This window comes from Micropterus dolomieu, unplaced genomic scaffold, assembly GCF_021292245.1.
Source record: "Micropterus dolomieu isolate WLL.071019.BEF.003 ecotype Adirondacks unplaced genomic scaffold, ASM2129224v1 contig_783, whole genome shotgun sequence".
NCBI lineage: Eukaryota > Metazoa > Chordata > Actinopteri > Centrarchiformes > Centrarchidae > Micropterus > Micropterus dolomieu.
Genome location: NW_025729773.1, coordinates 44,677 through 57,880, shown reverse-complemented (window position 1 = coordinate 57,880; position 13,204 = coordinate 44,677). Strand labels below are relative to the sequence as shown.

The window sequence follows — 13,204 nt, the reverse complement described above, 5'->3', positions numbered from 1 at the left end:
AACATATTTCTACATTAATGTACATGCTGAACAGGTTTTATGATCATATGTATTATTTTTTTTTAAATGCATGCAAATATACTTTTTGTTGCCTTCTAGTTTATGGTTTACTATTTACAGTGTGTGCTTCCATGGGCGCTGACTTTGTTTTGTGACGTCATTCAGCTGCTACTCGTGAAGTCAGGGTACATATTTTTTCTCTGAGTTCACAAGTAGGAAATCTGACTTTAAGTGGCGCAGCAATAGCCTTCAGAGAACTAGCTCCAGCTGGTGCACGTTGATGTTCAGAGGTCAAGATAAGTTAAAGGGGAATGCCACCAATTTTACACATCAAAGTCAGTTTATACTGTAGGTCTCAGGAGTACCCGAGTGTCGGACCTAGACTATCAGTAGTTGAGTTGCAATGTGAGAAAGGTTTATATATATATATATATATAAACCTTTCTCACAGAAGGAAGACAAATGTTTCTCTGGATCTGCTGCATCGATTTGGATCCTGGTGGCATAATCTGTTAACCAGTCGGGAACTCTGCTCCCACTATTGGCATACTTTCTTTTTTGGCATGTTTAGGACTGCGTTTATGGGCACACTTAGTTTCATGCTGCTTTCGCTTCTACTTGTTGCAAAGTAAAATAAATATAGCAGGGCCAAGTTTCTAGTACAAGTCTGAATATTACATTGCTGCAATCCCGATTGGTGGTCTTCCTCCTTTCTATGTGGATTAGGTCAGAGGTTGAGCCTCATGATACCACATGTAAAAGGTCTGATCACAAACATGGTGGTCATTTTAGTATTTCTATGCATATCCTACCTTTGTTGTTAATTCCACGTGTCAGACTGTTCACCCTGCCCCCACCTCTTCTTTCCTATTCAGGTATTGGGGGAAACCTCGTCTCAATACAGTCCAGTCGTATTTCTACCAATTTGCATTTGAATTACTCAGCTGGAGAGGTTCCTGAAGACCGTATGAGGTGCTACAGCCCTTGCCGCATTTTCTTTGGTTCAGGTAAAGATCAAAAGGCCAAAACATTTACATAAAGGCAGTCTGTTGCCCCTTCACCTATTACACACACACCACACACACACACAAGCTGATGTTTAGCTTTGTCATGGCAGGAGCAAACCATCGATCTGCTCAGGTCCTGCTTCTTTTGGTCATCCCTGGTCAGCTCGTCTTCCTATACGCTATTCACCTGATTAAAGGAGGCAACACTTTGCCCAGTCCTCTCTTGACAGTCGCCTTCTTGTCTGCTTCCCTAATTCAGGTGAGTCAGAGCTGGGGTGGTAATTTTCCCACTGCATACTTAATCACTGTTTTACAATATCACTTGTGTCTTTCTCATAGGTCTTCATCCTGCTGTGTACAGCTGACTATATGGTGCACTGTTTATGGCGGAGGGGTAAAGACCCCGACAGTTACTCAATACCCTACCTCACAGCCCTCGGAGACCTGCTAGGGACTGCACTCCTCTCTCTTGCCTTTTTCATGCTGTGGTGCGTTGGTGACTCAGGCAGTGTATAGGTTCAAAGCAGCAAAAGGTTTGCGGAAGAACAAATACAACAAAAAATCTCTTGTAATAGTAAAATTATAATACAAGTACAAAGTAACTGAATATTTTTCATTGAAGACAGTCATCCATTTATCTTTCACGCTTGTTTCACCTTTGTCATCATTATCCAACTAACAGTGGCACATTTCTCAGATGTTTATTATGCTAATTAAAACTTTAAAGCTAGGGTTGGCAACTTGGAGTAGCTAGATTTTAAAAGTATCCAACCAAAAAAAATCACAATTCCTCCCTTCAGGCCTCCTGGCAAAGCCACTCCAACAAAACACATGCAGGTAGACCAGTCAATCATTTCATTGAGACTCAATGAAATGTGTCAGAGCATTTGATTTATTGACGACTGTCGGGATGCACAGAGAATTCAACAAATATAACAAAAATGCTTCTGGAATAATTTGCCTACCCTTGTTTTAATGGTTTTAACCAGACCTTGCGTGTTATGTCTGAGAAGATTCTTAGTCATCCGGGTCATAGTTATCCAAGAAGGGTTCAAATTAAGGGCAAATAGACTTGGTTGAAGATACTTGAAGATGTTACACCTGTGGGGTTTTGTTCCTTGGCTGGGTTTCCCTCAACGATAGACCAGAGACACAGAAATAATTAAGTCTGTATCTTTAGATTTTTCAATAATTTATTTACATAAGAAAAAGGTACAAAATATGAAAATGACAATTAATACAGATTACATAAATTTATAGAAGTTAATAGAAAATTAATTGCAATTGAGATCACTTTAGCCTCCTCAAAGGAATCTCCTACCAATATCCTAAAGATTACTCAAAACCCTCAAATTCACTCAGATTAGCCTTCTAAAATCATTGGACATTAAACTTTACATCATCCTGATATTAAATGATTCAATGATTAAATCCTAATTCTTAGAGAGATTACTAACCCCAATTTTGCCGGAGGCTCATCATTCCCCCTCTCTGGAATCAAGTCTAACGGCCACTCCTTGTTAACTCAAATATAAACCCCCCAAAATTACAGCCACGTATGCAACATGGCGGATTTCTACTTTTCCTTCTATTCTTTGAGTTCACAAAAACAAGTATCACCTCATTTTCATTGTGCAATATCCTTTTGGATCAAATTCTGGGGACCCTCCCCAGTTTCCTGCAGCCTCTAAGCTGTTTGCCTACAGTAACCTTATAAATTTGATAGAAACACAGATGAAGAAAACATATTACATTCAATTCAAATACACACCTTAACATGAACATATTGCTATATAGTTATAATAGTGAGTACATCTGAACCTTAAATTCCCAGTTCCAAACAGTTCTTGATCATATATTTGAGGAAAGCTTTAACTGAGGCCACCTCCTTGTGAACATGTGGGTTCACGGGTCCAGCTTTACATTCTGTGTTGCATGTCTATATGACTTTTACATTAGTTTAGATAACCTTAGTGATTACAATCTCCCCAACTCCTCCTTTAGTCTGTCTCTCTCCCATGTGCAGAGTGTTCCCGAAAGTTCTTTGGCAAAGCAAAAGGAATTTGTATCTAATGGATCCTTATCTCGCGTTATCTCCCGTCTTTGTTTACTCAAAAGTGCTCCAATAAGTACTTTCCACAGCTGATTCTCCTTACAGCTCGTGATTTTGTTGGCAACAACAACCAAATGAAAATATGTTTTTGACAGTGACAATTAAGTATGTGAGCTGTGTCGACAACATTTTATCAAACTAATCATTCCTTTAAACTTGTGACTGTTTACAATTGTTTTTCTGCACATAGGCCATAATTTATTACTACACGCCTCTTATCCAAGAGGCTTCTTCACTTCTTACTGACTGGCAGGGAGTCCCAGGTATTTGACAGTTGTCCAGTTGTCCTTGAATTTAAACTTCCTTGGATGCAAGAAAGTAATGTTTGTGGAGCTTATGACCAAATAATTTGAGTCCCCGATATCACCAGTGAAACTAATGCAGAATGTGTTGCTTGAGCTTTCACTTGCAAAAAAATATTTTAACAAATACTAGGAAGTTTTAAGTTGGTCCCCAACTGAGGGTTTCTTTTTAAAAATGGCAAGCTGTTATTCATAAAAAATTTTTTTACATTGATTTTAGTGAGTGAGTGCATTCAGTTGTGTAATAAACCTGTTCTCATTATGCCGTATATATCCATGTAACCTGCTGTAGCTTTTGTGGTTGAAAATATTGTATATAAATGACATGAGAATTGTCTTTGTTCTTGCTTTGAATGGTTTTATTGTTGTCCTTTAATTGTTTACATTATGGGAAATAATTTCAACCAGTAATAAGGCCAAGCTTTCCCATATTAATACAGGTACCTACACTCTCCTGAAAGATTATTATTTAGAATTATATTCTATTGTATAATTATTAAAAATGATTTATACAATTTGAGAAAGTTGATCTTATGCTGGGTGTGTGGTGTGAATCTGGTATGTGATCTGATGAACCTCAACTTGCTGGCACACTCAGATCTTAACATCTTGTAAAACAACCTCACTTGATCCAATTGGCATGATGCAGCTGATTGAAGAGGCACCAGATGCCCACCTGGAGAGACTTCTGTTTGAAACTTCTGTTTATCTGTTGTTTAGGAGTTTACATGTGGATGACAAACTTTGGAAAAAAAACTCAGAAAACACCACCATGGACATGGTCATTTTAAAATTAAATGACACAGCCTCAGCTATTTACCAATAAAGGAAAATGGGGATTCCTTTGAGGACAGCAATTGTTCACATTATCAACAGAGTGGAGACGGTCGGGGAAACCATCCAAAAACAAAGAGAAAGCGGGTTGGGGGCTGTGCTACACTTATCAGGTACTTACAAACTTGTTCTCACATCCTTCTTGTCGGGGCTTCACCGTTCACACCTCTGTTTCTGTCCTCTGAATATTTGCTCTGTTTCCTTTTCACTTCTATTGAAGCCTATTGTGAGTGTACAAATTACACGTTTGTTGCACATGTTTGAATACCTTTACTGCATGCATTATCATTTTTAATTTCCACTATGCCTCTGAGAGAAGTGGTCTTGTCTCGTGGGAATGTTATTGAATGTCACTAAAAAAGGTCAAGCCATGGCCGGTGGGAGAATTAGCAGAGGGTTTGCTAATTTTTAACAATTGGAGATGTTTGTGTGCTTTTGTTTTTCAATACAGATTAAACTCTCAAAATGACTATTCACTTGCAGGAGCATAGAGCAGGTAAGAGCTTGAAGAGAAGGAGACACGAGATAAGGTATCAAAGAGGTGAAGAACTTCTTATCGGGGTGCACATCGCAAATTAACCTTTGTCTTGTGTCCCATGCTCTGAGTTACAATAAAATGTAAGTACTGTATGAGATTTTTGTCTCGTTCCTCTTTGTCTGAGTGGAATTGCAAACTTGCAATGGTGTGCAGCATGTCCTTCTGTTTCGGTTCGATCTCCAGCCAGCCATGTTGGACTCAAAGGTCAGAGTTTTTTAGACATTGGCCGGGCGGATGTGCATGGAAGACCAATAGAAACACTGCCGCATTTGGGAATTAAGAAGTTGTTATCCATGTGTGTTTGCTCATTATTTTAGTGCATGTGACACACACTTTTTCTAGTTTGATTCCTCTGATGTTGATCATTCATTGCAGAGTGTGGGAAAACTGGGTTGAACAGAAATGTGACTGTACCTTAAGGCAGCATTTAAACCAACATGAGAGCAGTGTGAAAAGATTTGGACACCTCATTCATTTGAATGGAGCCAGTCTGTCACAGCGGGGGTTGGCAACACAGGTGTTGCCAACCCCCGCTGTGACAGACTGGCCAAACAAAGCAGGGTCATCTGGGTAAGAAGTTGAGCCCAGCTCAACTGTTGCTGCAACACAACATGACATTGGTCAATCAAATAAGTGCAAATGCACATTCCTGGTGGATTACTGTGTAACATGAACGCTGTATTTCATCATGACAAAAGATAAAATATTTGCCCACATGATAGTTTTCCAGAGTTTTAAAATCCTGTGAGTATTACAAACTGTTGATCTATAACTCCCCTAAAATAACACTCCCGCACCAACGCAGCCACCAGCACTGTTTTAACAAAAGGATAATTTTGGTGTTAATACCCACTAATGTGTTACTCTCCCTCAAAGTTACATGTTGGTTTAGTGTTGTTTGCTTCTATTTTTTTCTCCAATCAGGGTTCCCTGTGGCTGCAGGGAATAGTCACTGTCATGTGCGGATATGGCCACTGAAATGCAGATTGTCCAGGCAGGCAGGTCCAGGTTTCAGGTGCAGGGTTTAGAAGAGACTGGCACTGGTTCCAAGGTTTAGGGTTCACATACAGGTTCAGGTGGTTGGAATGCAAAGGCATAAACACTTTGGACAATCAGGAAGGGAAAGAGTGGATGTGGGCCAGTATACACGCTGCAAGGCTAATGAGGGAAACTGGAAGTTACTCAGAGCACAGAAAGGCGCTGGTAAACTGAGATAAAGTGTGTAGTAAAGTACACACAATTTTAGTCTCATATCTAAATTTAAAAAACTCCTGAGTCTCCAGTTGCATTGTATGTGTCTTTTTGTATAACATTTTCAGGAATCTGGGAGACCAGGAGAACATCTGTAACATGTATTGTTCTGTGACTTCTTTAGTTCTGACTGACTAGTAGGGAAACTAGGCTATTTAACCTCAGTGGGGTTGTTTTCCAGGGTCATTTATACCGCTGGTTCGTTAGTGCTCCTGGCTGTTGTAATGACAGTCGTTATGGTCGTTAGAAACTACCTGTGGCCAAGTCTGAATGATCATCGTTGGCATCTTCACCTGAGGCCAAGTGGAAATGCTTGTTCAGTTTCCTGGGAAGTGATGAAAGGACAGCATTGTAAGTGGGGGATAAGTGGTGGCATAGACCCCCTCCTCTGTTGAGCAACGGCTTCTCAACCCGGGTGTAGATGGCTTCCTTGACACCTCTTTTAAACCATCTATCTTCCCTGTCTAAAATGTGCACCTGGTGGTCCTCATAGGAGTGTCCTTTGTCCTTCAGATGTAAGTAAACTGCGTCTTGACCTGAGGAGTTTGCCCTTCTGTGTTGAGCCATGCGTTTGTGTAGTGGTTGTTTAGTTTGCCCAATATGTGCATTCCTCACTGCACTGGATCGGATACACAAGATTACTCCTCTTGTGTTTGGGTGCGCGGTCTTTAGGGTGGACGAGCATCTGTCTTAGTGTGTTCTTGAGTTTAAAAAAACACAGGGATGTTATGTTTGTTGAAAATCCTCCTGAGTTTCTCTGATACTCCAGACACGTATGGAATGTTGTTGCGTTTGACCTTCTTTTCCTCCTCCCCTGTAGTTTTAGTCTTCTTCCTGGATTTTGGCACAAAGGTCCATTCAGGGTATCCACAGGCTATAAGTGCCCCCTTCAGGTGGTTCCATAAACACACTACTTGTGGACACAAACACATATGAGACACTGAGGCGAGACCCAACCAGCGGTTACAAGAAAAAGGCCATAGTATGTCTACAACATCTAGAGAAAGAAAACACCATCACCTGTGTGGCCAAGCCGTCAACTCTTTCAGAGGAACAGCACAGAGCCAATGGTAAAGGTATGCGGATGACACTTGGGTCAAAATTAAAACCCAGGAAGTGCAAGCCTTCACAGAACACATCAACTCTGTGGATGTTAACATCAAGTTCACACAAGAAGATGTTCACAACAACAGTTTGGCCTTCCTGGACTGTGCTGTACACATTGAAGTGGACCGGATACTTACCAATACTTACTTACTCCCCCCACCCACTGGAACCCTGCACCACAGAACGGACAACATACCAACAAGTGCACACGCCAGAGAGAAGGAACAGAACCATCGAGGTGGGGCGCCTGTGCAGAGCCCAAAGCATACTAAAAGACAGTACCCAGACACAGCTCATTCACCCTGCGGAGATACAGAAGTACTTCAGAGAAGACTTCAGAGCAGCTTCTTCTCCTCCTTCTTCATCCTCAGCACTCCGTCATGTAAAAGAGCTTTATTTTATTAACTTATTATTTATTCACCCATCTACTGCATTTATATTTTTATATAATGTTTGTTTTAGTGAGTAGCATAAAGGGAAGTACAATTTAATCTCGTGATACAACCCTCTGTTGCATAATGATACATGAATCCACCTTAGAGAGAAAGTATACAAGACATTCCATCAAACTAATTTTGACAGTTACTTCTAGTCCTGCCCCAAACCGGATATGTGTCTGTAACTGATAAGAGGGGTGTGTACATTCCATCAAAATAATTTCGACAGGTACTTCTGACCTCCCATTTCCGGCCCCCAGCCCTCACCCCCAACCGGATGTCAATGTGGAACTGAGAAAGGGGTGTCAAAATCCTTCCGTTTTGCGTTTTTTGACTGATAATTGGAGGTTTTTTTTCATTGATTTAAATACATTATTAAGTAATAAAACATAAACTTGAATTAATTAACTAGTAGGTGTCATTGGCAATACATTTAGCAGTACAAAATAGTATAGCAGTGACTTATAAGTAAAGGAGGAATCTCCGGGGCTTTCTTCATTGATTTGGAATCAAGGCAATCTTTATTATTAAAGAATAAATTTAAATTATTACAGTAAAGCAGTAAAATAGTATAATGGTGAGCATTGTAAATTACCTTCAACAGCATGCAGCAAAATAAGAGTGAGTTCCAAAATTAAACTTTGTAAAATCTTTGCTAATGCTTTGTGTAACAAACTTACCATCATTATCACTCTTGTGAAAAGCTGTAAAACTTGTGAGTCTTAAAACTTTAAACCTTTTAGAGTCTGTGTCTCTTCTTCTCTGTCCTCTCTCTTTCTGGTGTAGCATAGGCTAAGTGTGCAGGGTGAATTGAGGAATGTGCTCCACCCCCTTCATCCCTCCTACCCCCCCCTTCCTCTGTTTTCTCAATCATGCACGTCAATTTGTGTGTTTTAACTGTCATTAGCATCTTCAGGTAATCTTGTAGACCAGAGTTATCTATAACCCCAGAGGCCGGTTGCTAAAAACACAATGGTTTTATCAGACAGAGTTCGTTTTCGAAACAGGAACCTATTTTTATCAGCCGGAGACAAGAGTTTGGAACTACAGACTTTGGAAAAATAAACTGGTAGTAAGTAAACATTCAACTGAAACCAGGATTTGCTTTATCAGCCGGTAACATCTTCAGGTAATCTTATTGAGCAGTTATGGACCAGAGTTATCTATAACCCCAGACTCCAGCTGTTGATCTGGTTTTATCAGAGACCAGTGTTTGAGGTTGAACCCATAATCTGGGTTTAGCAGCCAAACCACACAAGTAAAGTTTCAAAGCGGTTAGCAACCCCTCCCCACGAAGACAATCGAGGATGTGGGCAGAGTTAGCCGTGAGCCAATGAGAAGGGACAAGGAGGGATTTACCCTAAGCCAATGATGGGAGTCTGTGAAAATAAAACAATAACATTTTCTTCAAGAAATTGGTCCTTGAACGATATCTACCTACCAAGGAGGGGACCTCCATGTGGTAGAACTGTATTTCCCTGAATGTTTCTTCAGCTACTGAGTGTTTGTTTCTCTTAAAGACTTTTTGTTTCTGTCAAACCCCCCATCCCCATGTCTGCCCCCCTGTCCGGCCCGGTGACAAATAAATACATAATTAAATAAATAATAAAACAGACAAAGGAGTATATTAATACTCTCTTGTTAAAGTAAAATCTGTCTGGCACAATATGGTATCCAGCTCATCATACTCCATACCAGGCTGCTGGGCAAAAAATAAAAAATAAAATAAAATAAAATTAGGACTAAAATGCTCAGCAGCAAGATCCTTTTTTTATTTTTATAAGTAATCGCTAAAACAGGTTTATCAACTTTTACTAAACCTTTGGAATAATTCTGTCCCCAAATACTGTGAAATGATATTGACCAGTTATTACGAACACAGGATTTCTATCAATTTTGCAATGTACTTATTTCTTCAATCTAAAATTTATAGGAATACATTTTACTTGTTGACTGCATTACAGAAACGTCCATTGTTGGCTGGCACGTAATGACACGGAGTCCCTCTTAAGGCCCATTTACAGTATATTCCTGGGTAGGGTCTATGTGCGTACCTACGCCGTAGGCTACGTAGCCATGCATTTATACTTGTGCGTAGGTGTGTCCGTCATTCTGCAATTACACCCCCAAACGCTAGTCGGCAGTAGCGCTACAACGTCCACTGTGTTGACTTTTGCCGGCCGAACAGGCTAACTTCCGGTTTAGAGCTCCGCTAACGTAAATGGGGGTAAAATTGTATAAGTGCGGCTGGTGTAGCCTTTTCAAATGTTACCGACCGAATGGATCACATTCTGATAGCGAAACGAGTCATTTCGCTCGGGTTGCGACCGTCAAATATATTGACTCACTGTGTTACAGCCGCCGTTTTGACCGCAAGTAAATGTTATTTCAAAGCACGGGGTACTTCCGGTTGGCTCGGAGGCTGTGCGGGGCTACCCAACTGACCAATCACAGAGCTTACGGTCCGCGTCAACTCGACGTGTAATTACACTTTGGGGGAGGTGCACGTCAGGCGACGGCATAGCCTCTGCGTCACCTACACCGTCGATTTGACGCAGAAGTATAAATAGCACTTCAGTTCCTTAGCTAGCATGGAGCGACACTCCAGCATGGATGAATAAAAGAATGGGATATTTCTATTAAGAGAATATTGTAATCTTAACTAAATATTTAATCTGTAGTTACACTTACAAAATAAGGACAATTCTTAGGTAGCAAAAAAAAAAAAAACTACAAGTGTTGCCTTATGTTTTTCAGACATTTGAATAAGCATGTAACATCCCTAGGTAGATCTGATTGTTAAACTGAACTCTGAGGTGCTGCGATACCCTCTGCATAAGGCCAAGGTTGACAGGCCAAGAAAGATGACCCTCTCAGAAGTGTTCCTTGGAATGTGTGTAATAGGGATGGGTCAAAAAGGGCATGCAACTAAAAGCATATGCACCTGAGATATATTGTAAGACTTAGCTACTACTCAGTGGGAAAGGAGAAAAGACCGTGTACCCAGATATTATATAATTTCTGGGCCCCATGTCTATGACAGAAGGTATGGGGATGGGGACATAGATCTCCATACCTGTGACAGAACATATGGTTATAGAGACATAGATAATTTTTTTTAAAAAACAGGGCCTATAAATTTGGAAGCTACTGGTGTATGACCAGAGACACTCTTAAGGGGGCCCAAGGGGGCCCAAACCCTGGGAAGTGCCTGACCCAAGAGTTTTACTGGTGTCTTATAACACATAAATGTTTTAAAAAATATATGACTACGAAATAGTACCCTCAGATAATGTGTTTATACAGTTAACTGACAATAAAGATGAATTAGGATTTTAAGGGAGTATAATATTACAGGAACAGGGTTTTAAGACGGTCCGAAAAGAAAACACCAAGAGAGATTTACACCAGTAGAACTAACTAATGGCTACAGTAAATTAAAAAATAGGCAGGTATCTCGTAGGGGCCCCACCTCTCTAGGGAGAGGCAAGGGCTATATAATGAGAAGCTCCACACCATGTTTTCAGTGTGCCTTACCAGTCTGCTAAGGCTTGCTCGGGTTTTGTCTTGCTTTGACAATAAACTCTATTGCAACTTCTTTCAAAATCCAAGTGTTATCTACCAGCAATACTTGTTAAGTATTGAGGACAGATCTGGACTTCCAGCGGGCCTGAGTCTAGTGTGTTGTCCCTCTACAGTCCCTCATTCTAAACAAAAGCCTTGCTCACAACTAAGTCACTAATCACGCTAACAGGCCTCCTCTTCCCCCTTAAACTTTAAAATTGTAAACTATAATTTTTTACAATTATAACTTCTGTCCCAGATTACTTTGATTGCAAAAAAACATCATGACAGCAAAAGTTACTGACATAACTAGGGATGCACCGAAATGAAAATTCTTGGCCGAAGCCAAAACCTAATATAATGAATAAATTTGCCAAATACACATGTAATGTGTTTTATACTATTTGTGAATATAATCCAATGTATATAATTATTTACATCCTATATAGACACCTTATTTTGAAAACCAGCCGTTGTCACATGTGTATCCTCATGCTAAATTCATCAAGTCCGACCCAACTTGATAAACAATGTTGAACAACATGAAGACTTTGCAGCCTCTCTTCAGGTAGGACTCTCATACAGCAACACTTGTCTTTGTAAAGAGAGAAACTGACAGGATAAAGTTGCTAACCTGCCTGTCAGCTCGCACTGGTCCGTTTCAGTTACCATAAAGGTCGCCTTCTCAGAAACGAGAGAAACACTCAAAGCGGTTCAGACCGTTTGTTACCTTTTCTAAGAAGTCAGCCACAGATGGAGTGCATGTGCTAGGAGACAATTCAGCAGAACAGTGTCTGCAAACGGTGATTTTTGTATTTTTCTCGGACACTTGCCACACTGCCGACATATCAACCTAATTGTTCAGTAAAATTTAATCGGTCTTTTGACTTATTAGGCTGAACACTGAAAGTGCTATTTTTGCGATTTTCATTAACTTCAGTGGCTGAACATTCGGTGCATCCCTACACATAATCAATTCATCTTAAGTGATTGAAACAAAATAAAAGTGCGAGAACAATTTTGGCAGCAGTAGCCTACTTTATGTTTATATACTTTAAAGTTGACTTAAAAGTTCTAAGAAAAAGTGAGATCACAGATTCCCCTGAATGAGAAAAGCAGGAATTTCTTCTGCATAGTGATCCTGGGGACACGACAATAAGCATCAACAGGCTGAGGTGGACCAATCGCCGGGATGTACACACTCCTGCACATGCTTAATTGTGATATGTAATATGACCTCTTCATAATCAATTTGTTGAAAAAGGAAGAAAATATACTAGCAGCAAGTGGGGATTGAAGACACAACCCTCTGAACAGAAGTCCTGTGCACCACCAATCACACACACAGTAAATATTTGAATGTAAATGGTCAAATGACGATGTTCTGGTTCGCCATCTACTGACTTGAAAAGGATTTGCCCCGATGCCAGTCTTATTTGCCCAACCCAGCTTACTAAGTTATAAAAGATAGTGGAGTCTAACATTAGGCCAGATGTGCCCATGTCAATACAATTATGAGACATAAGAGTATCTGTCACTGGGCCAATTACACCTAGGCTAAGAAAGTAATGAGAAATTATAGTATCCAACCATAGGTCAAAAATGGAAAATTAATGGGGTTGTACAGATGGCCGAATAAAAGAAACAATTATTAACAAGGCAAAAAGGAGGTCATTTTAGAAAGAAGGCGGAAGCCTCACAGAAGCACTGCCTGAATAACAGAGGAGTAGACAAGGCTTTATAAGAGACTGTAGCTCAGTTCGCCTCTTTCACATGCTGAAGATTAACCTTTCTTGAGAGAGAATAAACTCTATTTCTTTGACCTCTGACTGTCTCCTGTGAATCTTTTTGACTCCAATTGGTGCTACCACACAGCCACCTTTAAAGGACGCTCTCACACTTGCACTGGTTAGATGACAATTTGTCTTTTACCTGTATGTGCATGTGAAGGATGGCATCACCTCAGCCATATTGATTCAGAAATAAGGGTTGTAATTGTTGCCCTGTGGCTTTCTATTATTCTAAGCTGTCTTCTGTAGTGCAGGGATGTC

The 13,204-nt window shown here is 40.3% G+C and overlaps 1 protein-coding gene across 1 annotated transcript; it reads left to right on the top strand.

Annotated features, from left to right (window-relative positions):
• Positions 1 to 837: 837 nt before the first annotated feature.
• Positions 838 to 4,873, top strand: LOC123964144 (solute carrier family 41 member 2-like; the record flags this gene model as incomplete). Its single annotated transcript, XM_046041249.1, has 4 exons — positions 838 to 1,007; positions 1,118 to 1,266; positions 1,347 to 1,495; positions 4,143 to 4,873. Coding segments are annotated over 4 exons (574 nt in total), but the record flags the coding sequence as incomplete, so codon positions are not given.
• Positions 4,874 to 13,204: the final 8,331 nt, after the last annotated feature.